At 56.4% G+C, this 15827-nt stretch overlaps 8 protein-coding genes and 1 non-coding gene across 9 annotated transcripts; 6 read left to right on the forward strand and 3 right to left on the reverse strand.

Moving 5' to 3' along the window:
* Positions 1-945: 945 nt before the first annotated feature.
* TRAVEDRAFT_32074 (uncharacterized protein) lies at positions 946-2646 on the reverse strand. Its single transcript, XM_008046482.1, has 4 exons — positions 2492-2646; positions 2108-2439; positions 1483-2037; positions 946-1423 (listed from the first exon to the last, which is right to left on the reverse strand). Exons 2-4 carry the CDS (start codon positions 2228-2230, stop codon positions 1220-1222), a joined length of 882 nt encoding a protein of 293 aa, XP_008044673.1. The 5' UTR covers positions 2231-2439; positions 2492-2646; the 3' UTR covers positions 946-1219.
* Positions 2647-4100: 1454 nt separating this feature from the next.
* TRAVEDRAFT_156395 (NAD-P-binding protein) lies at positions 4101-5650 on the forward strand. The gene is made up of 8 exons (XM_008046661.1): positions 4101-4221; positions 4278-4312; positions 4388-4590; positions 4656-4923; positions 4991-5066; positions 5126-5181; positions 5247-5336; positions 5402-5650. Exons 1-8 carry the CDS (start codon positions 4116-4118, stop codon positions 5528-5530), a joined length of 963 nt encoding a protein of 320 aa, XP_008044852.1. The 5' UTR covers positions 4101-4115; the 3' UTR covers positions 5531-5650.
* Positions 5651-6161: 511 nt separating this feature from the next.
* Positions 6162-7528, forward strand: TRAVEDRAFT_24550 (NAD-P-binding protein; the record flags this gene model as incomplete). The annotated part of the gene is made up of 8 exons (XM_008046460.1): positions 6162-6267; positions 6327-6361; positions 6422-6624; positions 6683-6950; positions 7012-7087; positions 7151-7206; positions 7258-7347; positions 7400-7528. 8 exons carry the CDS (start codon positions 6162-6164, stop codon positions 7526-7528), a joined length of 963 nt encoding a protein of 320 aa, XP_008044651.1.
* A 533-nt stretch (positions 7529-8061) lies between these two features.
* Positions 8062-9748, forward strand: TRAVEDRAFT_156078 (NAD-P-binding protein). The gene is made up of 8 exons (XM_008046662.1): positions 8062-8335; positions 8400-8434; positions 8490-8692; positions 8751-9018; positions 9078-9153; positions 9217-9272; positions 9331-9420; positions 9500-9748. The coding sequence occupies exons 1-8, from the start codon at positions 8230-8232 to the stop codon at positions 9626-9628; spliced, it is 963 nt and encodes a 320-aa protein (XP_008044853.1). The 5' UTR covers positions 8062-8229; the 3' UTR covers positions 9629-9748.
* A 179-nt stretch (positions 9749-9927) lies between these two features.
* Positions 9928-10945, forward strand: TRAVEDRAFT_61298 (clathrin coat assembly protein ap17). The gene is made up of 6 exons (XM_008046663.1): positions 9928-10073; positions 10141-10200; positions 10268-10339; positions 10419-10539; positions 10610-10662; positions 10720-10945. Exons 1-6 carry the CDS (start codon positions 10050-10052, stop codon positions 10819-10821), a joined length of 432 nt encoding a protein of 143 aa, XP_008044854.1. The 5' UTR covers positions 9928-10049; the 3' UTR covers positions 10822-10945.
* Positions 10946-11013: 68 nt separating this feature from the next.
* TRAVEDRAFT_t257 lies at positions 11014-11085 on the forward strand. The gene has a single exon. It is a non-coding gene; the product is annotated as a tRNA-Glu (tRNA).
* Positions 11086-11256: 171 nt separating this feature from the next.
* On the reverse strand, positions 11257-12359 carry TRAVEDRAFT_175416 (NAD-P-binding protein; the record flags this gene model as incomplete). The annotated part of the gene is made up of 4 exons (XM_008046664.1): positions 12263-12359; positions 11756-12211; positions 11635-11693; positions 11257-11568 (listed from the first exon to the last, which is right to left on the reverse strand). The coding sequence occupies exons 1-4, from the start codon at positions 12285-12287 to the stop codon at positions 11257-11259; spliced, it is 852 nt and encodes a 283-aa protein (XP_008044855.1). The 5' UTR covers positions 12288-12359.
* A 660-nt stretch (positions 12360-13019) lies between these two features.
* On the reverse strand, positions 13020-14136 carry TRAVEDRAFT_53743 (NAD-P-binding protein; the record flags this gene model as incomplete). The annotated part of the gene is made up of 4 exons (XM_008046665.1): positions 13020-13421; positions 13480-13538; positions 13599-14054; positions 14103-14136. The coding sequence occupies 4 exons, from the start codon at positions 14134-14136 to the stop codon at positions 13020-13022; spliced, it is 951 nt and encodes a 316-aa protein (XP_008044856.1).
* A 755-nt stretch (positions 14137-14891) lies between these two features.
* TRAVEDRAFT_32078 (uncharacterized protein) lies at positions 14892-15556 on the forward strand. The gene is made up of 4 exons (XM_008046483.1): positions 14892-14945; positions 14997-15163; positions 15226-15342; positions 15395-15556. Exons 2-4 carry the CDS (start codon positions 15096-15098, stop codon positions 15489-15491), a joined length of 282 nt encoding a protein of 93 aa, XP_008044674.1. The 5' UTR covers positions 14892-14945; positions 14997-15095; the 3' UTR covers positions 15492-15556.
* The last annotated feature ends 271 nt before the right edge of the window (positions 15557-15827 follow it).

Consider the following 15827-nt stretch of genomic DNA (forward strand, 5'->3'; position numbering starts at 1 on the left):
GGCGCTTAGTCGGCGCCTACTTTGCACAGTGGCAAAATCGTGCGGCGAGCAGGGCTAACCCTAGCCTAGGGTCGGCGCCTAACTGGGCCCCTAGGGGGTGACATAGTCGGCCAAATACCTAGGGTCCATCGTGAGCTGAGAAAGACCTCTTGGGCAGAGTTTGAAATCCGCTGCACCTTCAAACCTGCGCTGTAGATTATTTGGACTGCACAACGGGGACCATTGCGTGCAGTCACCTATGCAGATCGAGCGCCTAAATGCCATATCGAGCGATTATTACCATATACGGTAGGTTGTTCCCATCCCTGGCAAAATTGGAGGGCCCAAAAATAAATAACTCGGTCAGTTTTGAGAATTTTGGAAATCCCTCTGACCGTTTTGTTCCCCTGATGAAAAGGAGCCGATTGGTCAGATGGATAAGGATTTGGGCAAGAATTGAAGTGTCCAATGTCTTGTTCAAAAGTAGCGGTGACTAGACGCCCCGCTCCATAGATGGTGTTGATATGTCATGTTGAGTACGCTGGACACCAAGAGTATATATGTGTCTGGGCAGCAGAGTCGCAGCGGAGGAGAGAACGAGGTCGAGGGCGGGAACAAGAAGAGCCGCAACGTCATCTAATCGGGGGTGGCCGATCTCGATCGAAAGTGCCGCATCGCGACAGATCTACGCTCCTCCTTTGGCGCCACAAACACGATCGGGAGTGGCGCGCTCACCTTGTAGAGGCAGGAAGAACGGTGCAGCGGCGTTGTGTGGTTCGGTGGTAGATGGTGGTAGGAGGATGAGTGCAAGTTGAACACCATGTAAATCCCGGCAAAACAAACGCCCCAGCTCGACCGGAGCCGGTTGTGACTGGGCGGGATCTAATTTCCAATATCGACATAGTAACTTCACCAACTGTATACAAGATAAGTATGCACTCTCAAATCTTTGGTCCAGGATTAGAAGTTTAGGATGATCATACATTACATTATAACATTTCCGAACGGTACATGGGTCTGGTAGATTAGGGTAAAGCGGCCCCGGCGTACGACCTTCCACACCAGGTAAGAAGTATTACAGACACTATGTATGCGACTCGGATCGGGGATGATATGCGCGAAGTACACGACTGGGACATTCGTAGGGGTACAGTAACAGTGGAATCAAGATGCCGTTCTAGCTCCGGATGGTCGCCACGAGCCTGGATGGTGACGACCCATGCTCGCGCCGAACCTGGAGCTAAGCTGCGACGGTGCCAGATGGACGGCGGAGAGGCAGGAGGCTGTTGAAGTGGCGGCCTGCCGCGCACCGATCGCGAAGGCTCACGCGCAGCTCCTCCGACCCGGCCTCGTACTGGTGCTCGTCGAGCCAGAACTTGGCGTCGTCGGACCACCGCTTGGTCGTAGAGTCGTACTGCGGGCCGCGGTTGAGACACTTGGCATACTGGAGACGAAAGAGATGCCATCAGCTCAAAACACACATGATGAACAAATGAGACGCACCCTGTCATAGATCAACCAGCGGATGGTCTGCCACCCGCCGCCCGCATCCCCGAGTCCGAACCGCGTGACGAGACCGTTCACTTCCGTGAACAGCCTCTCCAGGTACGTCTCACTCCACTCGTAGAGGCCGTCCGGGCCATCGCCGACTCGAACAAACTCCAGACCCTGCACATCCGTGCCCCAGGTCTGTGAACTCCTATCCGGAGCACTGGGAGCACCGTCCAAGACATAGAAGAAGTTGTGCGTGGCGATCGTGCGCATGGGGATGTTCGGGTTAGGGCGGGCGGGATATACCTGATAGAACTGTTGCGCGAGCACGCGCATGGCTTCCTCGCGGACGCGCGTGCTGGCGCCAGGGCGCGTTGGGGAACCGTGGAAGGTGTCGAGCGCGTTGGTGCACGCGGCCCAGAGCCAAACCGGGACGCATTCCTTGGCTGCGGCGGATGCTCTCGAGCTCCCGACGTCCGGGTCGACCCGCTCCAGCACTTGTGGGATGAGAGAGGTTGACGGAACGGGTGCGGGCAGAGGCCGGGGTTCAGTGGGGGGAGGGTCTGTCTTGTTGAGGTCGTACAGTCCGTTGGGCAGATAGTCGTGCGGAAAGAGGAAGCCCTCCTTTGTGCGGTACTTCTCGACATAAGCTTGGAGCTCCCCCTTGAGCCTGGAAATAGATCAAGCGACAATGAGTGGACGTGGAAGCAGTTGAGAGAAGGAGGAGCGTACATCTTCCAGTATTCCGTAGGACCACCATACAGTTTCCAGGCAACGTGCTGCACGACATGTTCGAAGTACAACACGGTCACCATGTCGTTGTCGCCGCTGTGTGAGCGAAGAAGGGTGAGCTGTATGATAGTCAGCACATAAGACTTGATATCGAACTTACTGTTTGATATTGTGTGTATGACCTTTCAAGTGCTCATCGTCCAGCCGATACTTGGACTTCGCCAAGGTTTTGTAGATCTAGAATGAATGAGTCAAGCACAGACAGAAACAAGGACCTATGCGGGCATACCGTGCGTTTCTCCGGAATCTTAGTCTTCCATGATAGCTCGCCGTTTACTTCGAACCGCTGTGCAACCCCGCGGGTGGGCCCCGCGGTAGACTTGCTTGCCCTGAATGGCGGTTCCTTGGGCATACTGCAGCGCCATGATGAGCATATTGAACAAGGATAGCCAGAGAGAGGGATGATGAGGCGAGATGAGGGGCGGGAACAAGAAGAGCCGCTACAGTCGCCGAGCGGGGCACGCTGCGTCTAATCGGACGCAGGCGATCAATAGCACCGCATCGCGCGAGATCTGCGATTCCCCCTCTTCCCGACGCCACAAACTCGATCGGAAACGGGCTACTCACCTGGGGAATGCAGGAGAAGTGTTTCTGTTGGTGTTGTTGGGTGGTAGGTGGTGGTAAGAGAGAGAGTAGTGGGGCGACGCTGAACAACGACCTCAGGTCTCTCAGACGGACCGGGTCGGAGGGAGTTGGCGAGATCTAATCTCACTTCGCCGGCGCCGGCCGGGGCAATTTACTGCTTGTAGGAGGTTGATAACATGAAAAGAGAGGAAAACCCCAGGTGTGGCTTAACCCTACGAGTATTCGAGGCGACAATCTGCGTGCAGGTTACCCGGTAGTGGGCGTTGCGGCCCGCCAATGGACATAAATAATCATCAACCATCTACATCATCCACAGTTGCGCCGTTCCTCCGCCAACGTCAATTCCTATCGAAAATATAGAGTTTTCTCGGTGTTTCATGCGGATCATCGAAGCTGTTGGACCGGCCATGTTCACTGCTTTCGGCCAATATGTTCAAATAAACGACGCTGCGACAAACAACTGCGGGAGTTGGAGGCGTGAGAAGGTGAAATTAGCCACAAAAACCTCACGTGTAGCACACCCAATGTTGACGAAAGTCCACGAGGGAGCGACTGAGTCGAAATGCGGGTAAGATGGAGAGAGAGAGAGACGTTTGAAAGAATCTCCAGAAGCTACGACTACTTCACGACGCCCGGAGCACTTGGTGGGCTATCAACGTTGACGACGGGCTTCACGCGAGCTGCGTACCGTCAGACCTGCATGGAGGTTAGCAGTTACTTATATCTGGGGAGACATAGGGTACAGAAGACACAACTTGCGTCTGAGCACTTCCAGTGGCACTTCGAGGTGAAAGAGCCGCCGCCGACGTCAGCGGAGACAGCAGCTTGGTAGAAGTGCAATCTGAGATCTGCGATCAATGTCCCTTCCAGGTGATGTGATCGCGCGACCGGGCGCGCTACCGTGCGCTCCCTCCGACCGGCGATTGCAGTCGCGTTGCAAACGCAGATGTCTTGCTCTCTGACAACACCCGTCCCCTTCATATACGCTCGTCAACCCATTCTCGAGCCCCATTAGGTCTCCCTGCAATGGCCGATAGGAGACCACCGGGACTGCCGCGGTGGGAGCCCGGGCTGAGCAGTGAGAGCGTGCGCGGCCTCGCAATATTTCGCACGGATCTGACGACACCCGCCGGCACATTCTAGTAACGCCCCTCTCACCAATTCGACCCCGCTCGCTATAAGTACTCCCACCTGGACGCAAGCAGGCTGCGCACATTGCACACTATCCCTCACTTTCCCTCAACCACTACAACCCGACCTCTAACACTATGGGCGTTCTCTTCTCGGTTCTGATCTCGCAGGGGTTCCCGCCGAAGAGCAAGTTCAGCGTCGACCAGATCCCCGACCTCACAGGGCGCGTCGTCCTCGTCACCGGTAAGTACGCATCCCCTACAGCGCGCGCGTGTGTGCCTGAGTGAGGGTGCTTGTAGGCGGTAATGTCGGGATAGGCTACGAGACAATTAAGGTGCGCGGCGATCTGATCACAGCTTCTCAAGCTTCTACCCGCTGCACCCCGCTCACCGCCACCATCCACTCGCAGGCGCTCCTGCAGCACAATGCGAAGGTTTATATGGCCTCGCGGAGCAAGGATAAGGCGGAGAAGGCCATCGCGGCGCTGAAGGAGGCGACGGGCAAGGAGGCGCTCTTCCATGAGCTCGACCTCTCGAGTCTCGCGTCCGTGAAGAAGTCTGCGGAGGAGTTCTTGACGAAGGAGCACGAGCTGCATATCCTCTACAACAACGCGTGCGTCCCCTATTCCTAGCTCCTCTCACCTCCGCGTGCCCTCTAACGTCGGAATGTGCACACAGCGGCGTCATGATTCCCCCCGTTGACCAGCTCACAAAAGACGGGTATGACCTCCAGTTCGGCACGAACGTAGTCGCGCACTTCTACTTCACCGAGCTGCTTATGCCGGCGTTGCTCGCGGGCGTCGCGTCGTCTCCGGACCACCACGCGCGCGTCATCTACACGTCTTCCTCTGCCGCGTACATTGGAAAGCTCCGCTACGACACGTTCAAGGACAGCCCCGCGCGCAGGAAGTTGGCTCGGGACGCGCTGTACTCCCAGAGCAAGCTGGTGTGTACTTCTTCGTTCACGCGGCTTGATTTGTACATGTACGACTTGCTCATGATCCAATGCTTAGGGTAACGCCGTTGTCGCGCACGAGACGGCGAAACGTTATGCGGACAAGGGCATCATCGCTATCTCCCTCAACCCAGGTAAGACGTTCGCTAGGACATTTGCGTACTACAGGTTGCTCACCACGGGGGTCTCGCAGGTAACATCAAGACCGACCTCCAGCGCTACGTCCCTGGAGTCGCTCGCAAGATCATGGTAAGGCGCAGTACTCCCCCCACTCTTAGCAACACGCGCGTGCTCACCTGGGCTCATATCTACAGGACGCGCTCATTCTCTACCCGGCGCCCTATGGTGCGCTGACGCAGCTCTACGCCGGGACTTCAGAAGAGGCTCTGAACTACAACGGAGAGGTGCGCCTTCCTGCATATTGTTGTCGCTTTGTCGTGCGGAGCCTGAGTTTTGGCGTGCGTTGCAGTTCTTCATCCCCTGGGCACGTCCCGGGAAGTGTATCAAGGAGGTGTACGACGCCGAGGTCGGTAAGAAGCTGTGGGAGTGGCTCGAGGGCGAGACCAAGGCCTTCGAGGCGTCACAAGCTACCGCCTAATTCTCCTCCACACTCGAGCTAGGACTTTTCTATGTTGTACGCTGATCATTCTCACATTATAGTACGAGCCATATTATTGTAATTTGGACTTTCGATGCGCTATATATCCTCTATTCCCGCTCGGCACTACCCCACGACATAGAATGGGACGCGAATTCGAAGACGCACAGCTACGACCTCCAAATGGAAGTCCCGACCTGGGGCAGGGGCATGTTGCACCTAATCAGGCGTTGGCGATGAACTGCGCTGCTTCGTGGGAGATTTGCGATCTACTGTATCTTAGCAAGCTGAACAGCGCAGCGATCGACGTCAGGACCTTGAAACAAGCGCGATCGCCGTGCGTCCCCGGCGCTCCAGCCTGGCCACCAATGGCAGTGCCATTCCAGACGCAGACGACTTGCTCTTCAACTGAAACCTCCTGCTCATGCCAGGCAGTTCATGGCCGTGTCCTGCCCGGCTTCCTCAGCAATGAGGGTGTCGCGGCGCCCTGGTGATCCACCGCTGGTGCGCCCTCCCTCCTGCGCGGAGACACATCATATCGCTACTGCGATATAAGTACTTACGTCCAGACGCGAACTGAGAACGCACTTCGCATATCTCACCTCAGCGTCCGCTCCTTTCCAGCCACATCATGGGCACCGCTTTGTCCGCTATCATAAACCAAGGGTTTCCGCCGAAAAGCAAGTTCAGCGTCGATGATATCCCCGACCTCACAGGGCGTGTCGTGCTCGTCACTGGTAAGTCGCACGCATGCCCTCTGCATTATATCTTTACGACTGAAGGAGGGTTCCCGCAGGCGGTTATGGCGGTATAGGCTACGAGATAATCAAGGTACGCGGCGAGCAGCTCTCAATATCGTAGCAACGCGCTCACTGCCAGTATGCACTGTAGGCGCTCTTGCAACATAATGCGAAGGTGTACATGGCCGCGCGTAACAAGGCGAAGGCAGAGGCCGCCATCGCGTCTCTGAAGACAGCGACCGGCAAAGAAGCCATATTTCTCGAGCTCGACCTATCGAGCCTCGCGTCCGTCAAGAAGTCCGCGCAGGAGTTCCTCACCAAGGAGCACGAGCTGCACATCCTCTTCAACAACGCGTACGCCCCCTCCCACTCTTTCACCCAAGCGGGCGTTAACGTCGGTCGGCGTGCGCAGCGGCGTGATGATCCCGCCCCTGCGCGAAGCCACGCAAAACGGATACGACCTCCAGTTCGGCGTGAACGTCGTCGCGCACTTCTACCTCACCGAGCTGCTCATGCCCGCGCTGCTCGCGGGGGTTGCGTCCTCCCCGGACCGTCACGCGCGCATCGTCACGACGACCTCGTCTGCAGCATACTTGGGGAAGCTCCGCTACGACACGTTCAAGGACGGTCCAGCGCGGATGAAGAGCTCTAGGGACGCGCTGTATACCCAGAGCAAGCTCGTGCGTAACTCTCTACTGTTATGGTGAGCGCATCAAGCGTGCTCACGATCTGGCTCTTCAGGGCAACACCATCGTTGCCCACGAGACTGCGAAGCGCTACGCGGAGAAGGGCATCGTCTCCTTCTCGGTCAACCCAGGTTCGCTCTTACTCTCTTCAGGACACTTTCGTGTCGCGGGGCGCTCACCGTGCCTTCCCTCAGGTAACATCCAGACCGAGCTCCAGCGCCACGTCCCCGGGCTCGTCCGCAAATTCCTGGTACGACGCAGTACTCCCTAACCAGTCACCGCGTACTCACCAGAAATGCAGAATGTCACGATGCTGCATCCAACGCCCTTCGGCGCGCTGACGCCGCTGTTCGCGGGGACGTCGGAAGAGGCGCTCAACTACAACGGCGAGGTGCGTCTTGCGTCTTTTGCTTCCCTCCGCGCGCTGACTGCGCGTGCTGCAGTACCTCATTCCGTGGGCGCGCCTGGGGAAGTGCTTACCGGAGACGTACGACGCTGAGGTCGGCGCGAAGCTGTGGGAATGGTTGGAGGGAGAGGTCAAGGCCTTCGAGGCGACACAGGTCGCCGCGTGACCTTCTTCCGACGTTACATTTGCACTCAGTGAACATACCTATGTGGGGCGCTTATCAAGTTAGAGTACCAGAGAGTGATTATCATAGGACTTTTGGTCAGACTAAGTACATACATGCCTCTTTTCGCCTAGCGCTACTGGCGGCCACCAGGCAGATTTAAATTTCTACGTGTAGCGCGTAAAGGTTTGGAGGCTTAGTATATTTGCGTAAATTGCGTTGTCCGCGCGCGCGCCATGTACTTGGGAACGCTTCTTACTGACATACGTATGACGGCAGCTTGGAAGTTGGTACAAGTGCAATCTGAGATCTGCGATCAATTGAGTATGCTCGCCCGACTCGGACCGATGCTGCCGATCGTCCTGGTGGCGTTGCAACTTGCGACTTGCAGAACGCAATCGGGCCTCCTCTCTGACCACCACATCCACATTGCATACTACATACGCTGGGCAACATGTCCTGACGACCAGCCTCAGGCCTGCTTGCAATGGCCAATGGATAATGCGGAGTAGCTAACAAGCGCGCCCTGCCAAACCGCACGGGACGCCCACCGGCATCTTTAAAATGTGGACTTCGCTATAAATGCGCCCAACAAACTCCCACCCAGAAGCCGACGACGGGCCTGTGCACGCACGTTGCACGGTCTCGAACGCTGTCGCACACCCCTTCAACGCCTACTACGCCACTACGATTCCTGCTAAACCATGGGTGCATCCTTGTCTGTTCTGTTTTCGCAGGGTTTCCCGCCGAAGACCACGTACAGCGTCGACCAAATCCCCGACCTTACAGGGCGCGTGGTACTCGTTACTGGTATGTACACACATTCACACACTCTGGAGTGTACGCGTGTATGTCTAAACGAGGGTGTCCGTAGGCGGTAATACGGGCATAGGCTACGAGACTATCAAGGTGCGTGAGGAGCACAGCTTCGGCTTACGCGGCCCCGCTCACCGCTACTGTCCAGGCGCTCTTGCAGCACAATGCGAAGGTGTACATGGCCACACGCAGCAAGGAGAAGGCAGAGAAGGCCATTGCGTCGCTGAAGGAGGCGACCGGCAAAGAGGCCATATTCCATGAACTCGACTTGTCGAGCCTCGCCTCCGTGAAGAAGTCTGCCGAGGAGTTCCTTGCCAAGGAGCATGAGCTGCATATCCTCTTCAACAACGCGTGCGTAGCCTACCCTCTCCTCCATGCGCGTACACTTAATCCCGCTCCGTGCGCATAGCGGTGTGATGATTCCTCCCCCGAACCTCGTCACGAAGGAGGGGTACGACCTCCAGTTCGGCACCAACGTCGTCGGACACTTCTACTTCACGGAGCTGCTCATGCCCGCGCTGATCGCGGGCGTGTCGTCCTCCCCGGACCACCACACGCGCATCATCACGACGTCCTCCTCGTCGGCGTACATGGGCAAGCTGAACTACGACACGTTTAAGGACGGCCCCGCGCGCAAGAAGCTGGCCAGGAGCGACCTGTACAACCAGAGCAAGCTCGTATGCTATCCTCCTCGAGTCAGTTTGCTCGATTGTTTGTTAACGATTCGGCACTGTAGGCCAACACCGTTGTCGCGCACGAGATTGCGAAGCGCTATGCCGACAAGGGCATTATCTCCATTTCTGTTAACCCCGGTACGTCCTTACGCTCCTAGACACGCATGTGCCGCCAAGACGCTCACTGCGACGTTCTTGCAGGGAACATCAAGACCGATCTCCAGCGCCACGTCCCTGCGTTCGTCCGCAAGCCCCTGGTCAGCCCCTTTAGCCCCATCACCAGTATACGCGTGCTTATTTAGCCCTTGTCCGCAGAGCGCGCTCATCCTGTACCCGACGCCCATGGGCGCCCTGACGCAGCTCTTCGCCGGGACGTCTGAGGAGGCGCTCAACCACAACGGCGAGGTACGTCTTGCTGCTCATTGCTATTCCTTCGCCATCCCTCGTCAGGATTCATTCCGCTCATGACGTATGCGCGTCACAGTTCCTCATTCCGTGGGCACGCTTCGGCAAGTGCGTGCCGGAGACATACGATGCCGAGGTCGGTAAGAAGATGTGGGAGTGGCTGGATGGCGAGGTCAAGGCCTTCGAGGCGTCGCAGACTGCCGCTTGATTTCCCTCTTTCTCACTCTTTCTGGGATATTTCTTTCTTGTACGCTGTTAACGTGGTAGGTCGGGTGATCTTGTTGTATTCTGGACTGTCGGCGCACTATGCCATACTATATACCCTCTTTCACCATGTCAATGCTGGCTTCCGATACTCTCTGGTCTGTTCTATGGCACATTTACGGAGCTCTTACCTCTTGCTCCGCGCGCGCTGAGGGGAGACAACTTGGAGACTTTGCGTTGTCCGACCGGGACGGGCGGAACGCCTCTTCGGCAGAGGTTAATGGGCGCCTATGATATGGGCACCTTGCTCTCGACGCCCATCTCGACCTCACATTAACCTTGCTATCGGTCTTGGTCTCAGTCTCGCGTACTCTGCATCCAATATACCCCTTCTCTGAATTTCCGCCCCTGCGAATGCACCAGCCATGATTCGCTTCATCCTCGTCCAGGTCGGTGCTGGACCACGGACTGCGGATAGCACGGCAGCAGCAGCCTGACGGAGCTCGCGTCCTACAGAACCGCCAGGGGAAGACCCGCCTCTCCAAATGGTACGTCCCATATGATGATGACGAGAAGGTCCGCCGTCTCTCTCTCGGCCCGCGCGCGGGGGAATGTGTCGCTTACGCCGTGGTGCGGGATGTAGGTCCGCTTGAGGGGAGAGGTGCACCGGCTGGTCGCACCGCGCGACCAGAAGTACCAGTCGAACTTCGTCGAGGTGCGTGCTATCCGCTGTACTATCAGTACCGGTATATGTGGAACGCGTGCTGACGAGGCGAAATGTGTGGGGTTGGCAGTTCCGGAACCACAAGGTCGTGTACCGCCGCTACGCGGGCCTGTTCTTCTGCGTATGTGTTGACGCGGACGACAACGAGCTCGCATACCTGGAGGCCATCCACCTCTTTGTTGAGGTTCTCGGTATGCCCCTCGTCTTCCACTGTCAGGCTGCGCCGTCGAAGCGAAGCTGATCGGGATTCCGTTTGCGCAGACTCGTTCTTCGACAACGTGTGCGAGCTCGACCTCGTCTTCAACTTCTACAAGGTATGCTACACCGCTGCAACCCCATCCCTTTCTGCCTCTGATTCGATGGCGGGGCAGGTTTATGCGATCCTTGACGAGGTATTCCTCGCGGGTGAGGTCGAAGAGACAAGTAAGGATGTCGTACTGGCAAGGTTGGAAGAACTGGAAAAGCTTGAGTAGCCGTGCTGTACCATGTTTTTCCGTTGGTTACCAGGACATAACTCTGTTTATTTGACAAGTGGCAGTCATTGGAACTGTCCATACGCGCAACACCAGCCCCTTGGCTGGTACTCTATACTTCGCGATGTATAATAGCTTTCGCAGCTAAGTTCATAAAAGTCATCGTGGCTGCACAAATTAGGCTCATGTCAATCCGATATGGTGTAGTGGCTAACATTATCGCCTCTCACGCGATAGCCCGGGGTTCGATTCCCCGTGTCGCAATACCTTTTGCTTCTGTCTGGTGAAAGTTGTTTGACATATGCCGATTCCACTCTCCGCGTGTAGGCTTCGCGAGATAGTCCACTACACAAGCACTACTCAGAATTTATACTTCGCATGTCAAACGCTACAAGTTCCTTGATTATCCAATTCATACATGCAGACCGAACTATCCTAGTCCTTGTTCAAGTTCTCCGACAGATACTCGTACTTCTCAAACTCAGCCAGCACCTTGCCGAGTTTGGCCTTGCTCATTCCAATCGAGTCCTTGCCGACGGCGATATGAAGAGGGGGTTCCGGTAAGCCCGCGACGGTGTAGAACACCTCGACCGCCTTCTTCACGTCGCCCTGGGGGTTGAACTGGTCCCACATGTTCCGCATCCCGTGGACGGGCAGCTCGGGCTTGCTGTATGCTGGATGCGGGGTCGACCAGGCGATCTTCTGTATACCCTCGGTGGAGAACGCGCCGAGCTCGATGAGGGTGACCTGCAAGGAGAACATCTGCGTGAGCGACGGTCCAACGGTGGCAGTATTACAGTTTGCAAGGCTCACCTTGATGTTCCACGAGGGATCAATCTCTGCAGCAATCGACTCGGAGACGGCCTCTAGAGCTACCCGGCGCAATGACTGATCAGCTGGGACGTGGATTTATAACCTGGTAGCGGGTACATACCGAACTTGGACGCGCAGTAGAAAGCCTGGCCGGGGAGACCCACGACGCCGCAGCACGACGAGATCTGGACGAGCCGTCCCCCGACTCCGGGCGCGTTCACCTCGCGGAAGAACGCGAGCGCAGCGCGCGAGACGTCGACGGCGCCCCAGAAGTTCGTGTCGAACATCGCGCGCGCGTCCGCGTCGACGACGGACTCGACCTCGCCGAACGTGCCCCACCCGGCGTTGTTCACGACGACGTCGAGCCGGCCGAACGCCTCCTTCGCCTGCGCGAACGCGGCGGTGATCTCGGCGGGCTTGCTGACGTCGAGCTTGAGTACGAGCAGGCGGGAGGCGGGGTACGCGGCCTTCAGGTCGTCGAGCGGCGCGGTGCGCCGGGCGGTGGCGACGACGATCTCGCCCTTGGCGAGTACGAGCTCAACGAGGGCTTTGCCCAGACCGGTGGAGGTACCGGTAACTAGAGAGGATGTTTGAGTGCGCGGTCTGGTGAAAAATATCGCAGACTTACTGAACCAAACTCGGGGAGATGCCATGGTAGTTGTGTGTGTGGTGAGGTTCGGATGCGTATCCTGGTGAGGTCTCGAGGTGAATTCATCGGACCTTATATACTGTAGTGATCTCCTGCCAAACGTCTGCGCATGTAGAGGTTCTGCATAGGCAGACGTTACAATACAAACACCCGTGGAAAAGTTTCGGCGCCAAATTGTGTCATAACCCGACTTCGGGGAGAGTGAGTCAGCGCTAGTCAGCGCTCACCGGTGTATACAAGTTAGGCAGATCCGCCGAGCAAACGCGTTCCATCTGCACGCAAAAAAAGCGGTCTGGTACGTCGTTGCATCTGTATGTGCACAGCAGTTAGCCGAGCCGTGGAACTTCGTTTGCACTCCCATGATAGTGTATGTGAAACTTTTGAGAACCTGCGAGAACGCAAATATCGGGCGCTCCACCCCATCTTGCTTCAGAGCTCTTCCATATCTGATAGGTGCAGTCGGGCAGATGAAATTGTCTATCTTGGAAATTTTGAGGCCATACGGAGGGCTGCTGGACGAGGGACAAGCGAATTTGCACATGTTGTCCCGCGTTGGAGGTCAGGTGAGGAGACGCTGGCGAGCATGTGGCGCATGGAGAAATAGCTGCGCAATTCAAAAGTTTACAAAGCAACGCGCCCGGAAGACTACGCCGCTAACAGCTAACAGCTAACAGCTGCAACACGCCAGCAAGAAGAGTGCCACAGATTCCATCAGTACATACTGTACATACACCACTCAGAGCTTTGGTACGATCCCCGACATCGCACCGCCAGTCCCTGTATGAGCTCCTGCAGAGGCCGTGCCTTCGTACGCTGTGCCTTTTCCCGACGGGAGCTCTAGGTCGTTTGACCAATCTTCGAAGCGCGCGATGGTGTCCTGTAGTTCAGCCGCTTCTTTCTTCGCCAGCGCAATCGCATCCTTCCCAAGTACGAGATGCAGAGGGGGGTTCTGGATTGAAGCGGCCCGATATAACGCCTCCGCAGCCTTTGTGGGGTCCCCCGGCAGAACGAAAGAGTCCCAACCCGCTCGCATGGAGGAACCTGGTAATGTGGGCTTGACATATGCCGGGTGAGTGGGGCTCCATTTTGCTACCTTCACAACCTCCGTCTGGAAGAAGCCCGGCTCGAGTATGGTGATCTGGACGGGGCGGTTAGGTCGCTTCTTGGATCAAACTGCCAATTATGAAGGGACTGACTTTGATGTTCCAAGCGGGGTCAAGCTCCTGAACGATGCTCTTCGTAAATCCTTCCAAAGCTACGCGAGCGTTGTGCGGTGAATACCGGCCACGCCATTGTATATTCTTAAGATGCTCACCATGTTTTGACGCGGAATAGAAAGCTAGGCAGGGTGAGCCGGCGATTCCAAACATGGAAGACATCTGGAGGAGACGGCCTCCGGCCCCTGAAGGATTGGACTCGCGGAAGAAGTTGACGGCTTCGCGGGTAACGCTAACCGCGCCCCAAAAGTTGGTCTCAAGCAATCCGCGCGCATCGGCGTCTTGGACACTCTCTACCTCTCCCAGACCCCCATAGCCGGCGTTGTTAAAGACGACGTCGACATGTCCGAACGCGCCCTTGGCTCGAGAAAACACATGGGAGACATCGTGAGGTTGGGTGACGTCCATCCTGACCACGAGGATGCGGTCGGCGGAGTACTGGCGCACGAGGTCGTCGAGCATGTGCGTACGACGGGCGGCCGCGACGACTGACTCGCCATTCTTGAGCACGAGATCGCATAAAGCGCGACCAAAGCCAGACGATGCACCGGTGACTAGGAAAGCTGTTAGCTCATGACAGTGTGGGGCTGGAATCGACCTACTCAACCAGACTCGATGACCCGGAGATTGGAGCATCGCAGCAGGTAGTCGGAGTGGGAGCCACGACCGGCCTTGGTGTCTTATGAGGCACACCAGCACAGCGCTCCGGCAGTCTTCGATACATGATAGTTACTTTTATAGAGAGGGTTCGTCGTACAGGGGCAGCCGTTGCATGTCCCCGGTATGATGGGAACGTCTGCACTATTTATGAAAGCGCCGGACGTCGCGGTGGCCGTGGCTGAAGAGAAGCAGAACAGTCTTTAGATATATCGAGTACCTGAGACGCATGTGGTACTCACATTACTATGAAGCATATTCCATAGGGGCTTTTGAGGTCAAGGTCAAAACGGCAAGCAGCTTGTGGCTTGCAGCGACAACTTGATACACGCGACGCCGAGTTGCCGACAGCACATTGAATCTCGCAAGTATAGCGGACTCATAAGATAGCTGCACCTTCCCATGACTCCGCCCATTGGTACCCGAACGACCAGGCAACCTCCATAAAGTGGTCTGGCGAGTACCAGATGGCGGGAGGGACTCGGGGAGCTGCCAGCTGAAAGTCTGAGCGTCTAAGCCTGCTCCCCATCACGCTTGGCTGTGATGTCACTTGATCACGAGAGTCACACCGCGCATACAACCCAAGCGTGACGCGACCGAGAGCCAGCGCGTCGAGTTAGCGCTGTGAGCCTGCCTGCCCTCTTCCACCTACCGCGCTGCAGTCTGAGAGATGAGAGTTTCCGAACCTCAGTGCGTCTCTTACACAGTCATGCTGATATGCTACGGGCGTTCTGTGCAACGCAGCCTATAAAGGTTGTGCCAGTCACTGCTCGGTAGAGTTTTTAGCGGTATGCCTTCGATCATTTTTGAACAGTAACAAACACGCTGATCGCAGCCAGGTTAACCAGCAGTAGATTTGCTTATTTGGCTCAGATCGGCTCGATGTGCTTATATACGAGCAAGTATATGATCCACGGCTCTAAGGCTAAGGATAAGAGATGAGGATCCCGACTGCTAAAGCGTCACAATCAACATCAACAGTGAGCAAGATGTGGAGTATTCTATCGTTCGTATATATTTTCGAAGACGTGCAGGTTAAATGTGTTGCTGATAGCTTGCTGATCTCAGCAGTCAACTCCAGGTCAACTATACAAACGATGGCGGCTTCGTCTATCGTACATGTGTCACGATCCCCGCGTGTCATACAGACGTCGGTGCGGGAGAGGCCAAGGCACAATGTTCCACGTGAGTTTAGAAGTGGCTTCGACCGGGCTTCCGTCCTGACATAGAGCACCAGATCCGCCCCCTCAGGATGCAGCACATTAAAAGCATTGCAGGGTTTACGGACATCCGCCATTGCCGGGTCCTCTCTTTACATCTCCCATGACGCATGATGACCTGCTGGCGGGGGCGTCCGAATTCTGCGCCATTCGTAGGCGGTGCGTCCCACACCTCAACCACCCTCTGCAACTCTATGGTACAGCTGTCGCCAATGGGGTGCGCTCCATTACTCGGATCATTATTCACCATCCTTGCCGACGTCGTCCAGGACATACGTCGGACAATCTGCCGCAGCTTACGCTGCTGGTCATATATATCATGGAGATATGTCGGGCCCTTGGTCTAGCCATCATCGTGTGTCGCGCTTGGGCTGTTGCTTCGTTGAATAGCGTCTCTAATCATTTAGCACCGGGGGCACATATTTCATGTAAAAGTGCCCCGTCCTGTCT

Source organism: Trametes versicolor (genome assembly GCF_000271585.1).
Source record: "Trametes versicolor FP-101664 SS1 unplaced genomic scaffold TRAVEscaffold_14, whole genome shotgun sequence".
Lineage (NCBI taxonomy): Eukaryota > Fungi > Basidiomycota > Agaricomycetes > Polyporales > Polyporaceae > Trametes > Trametes versicolor.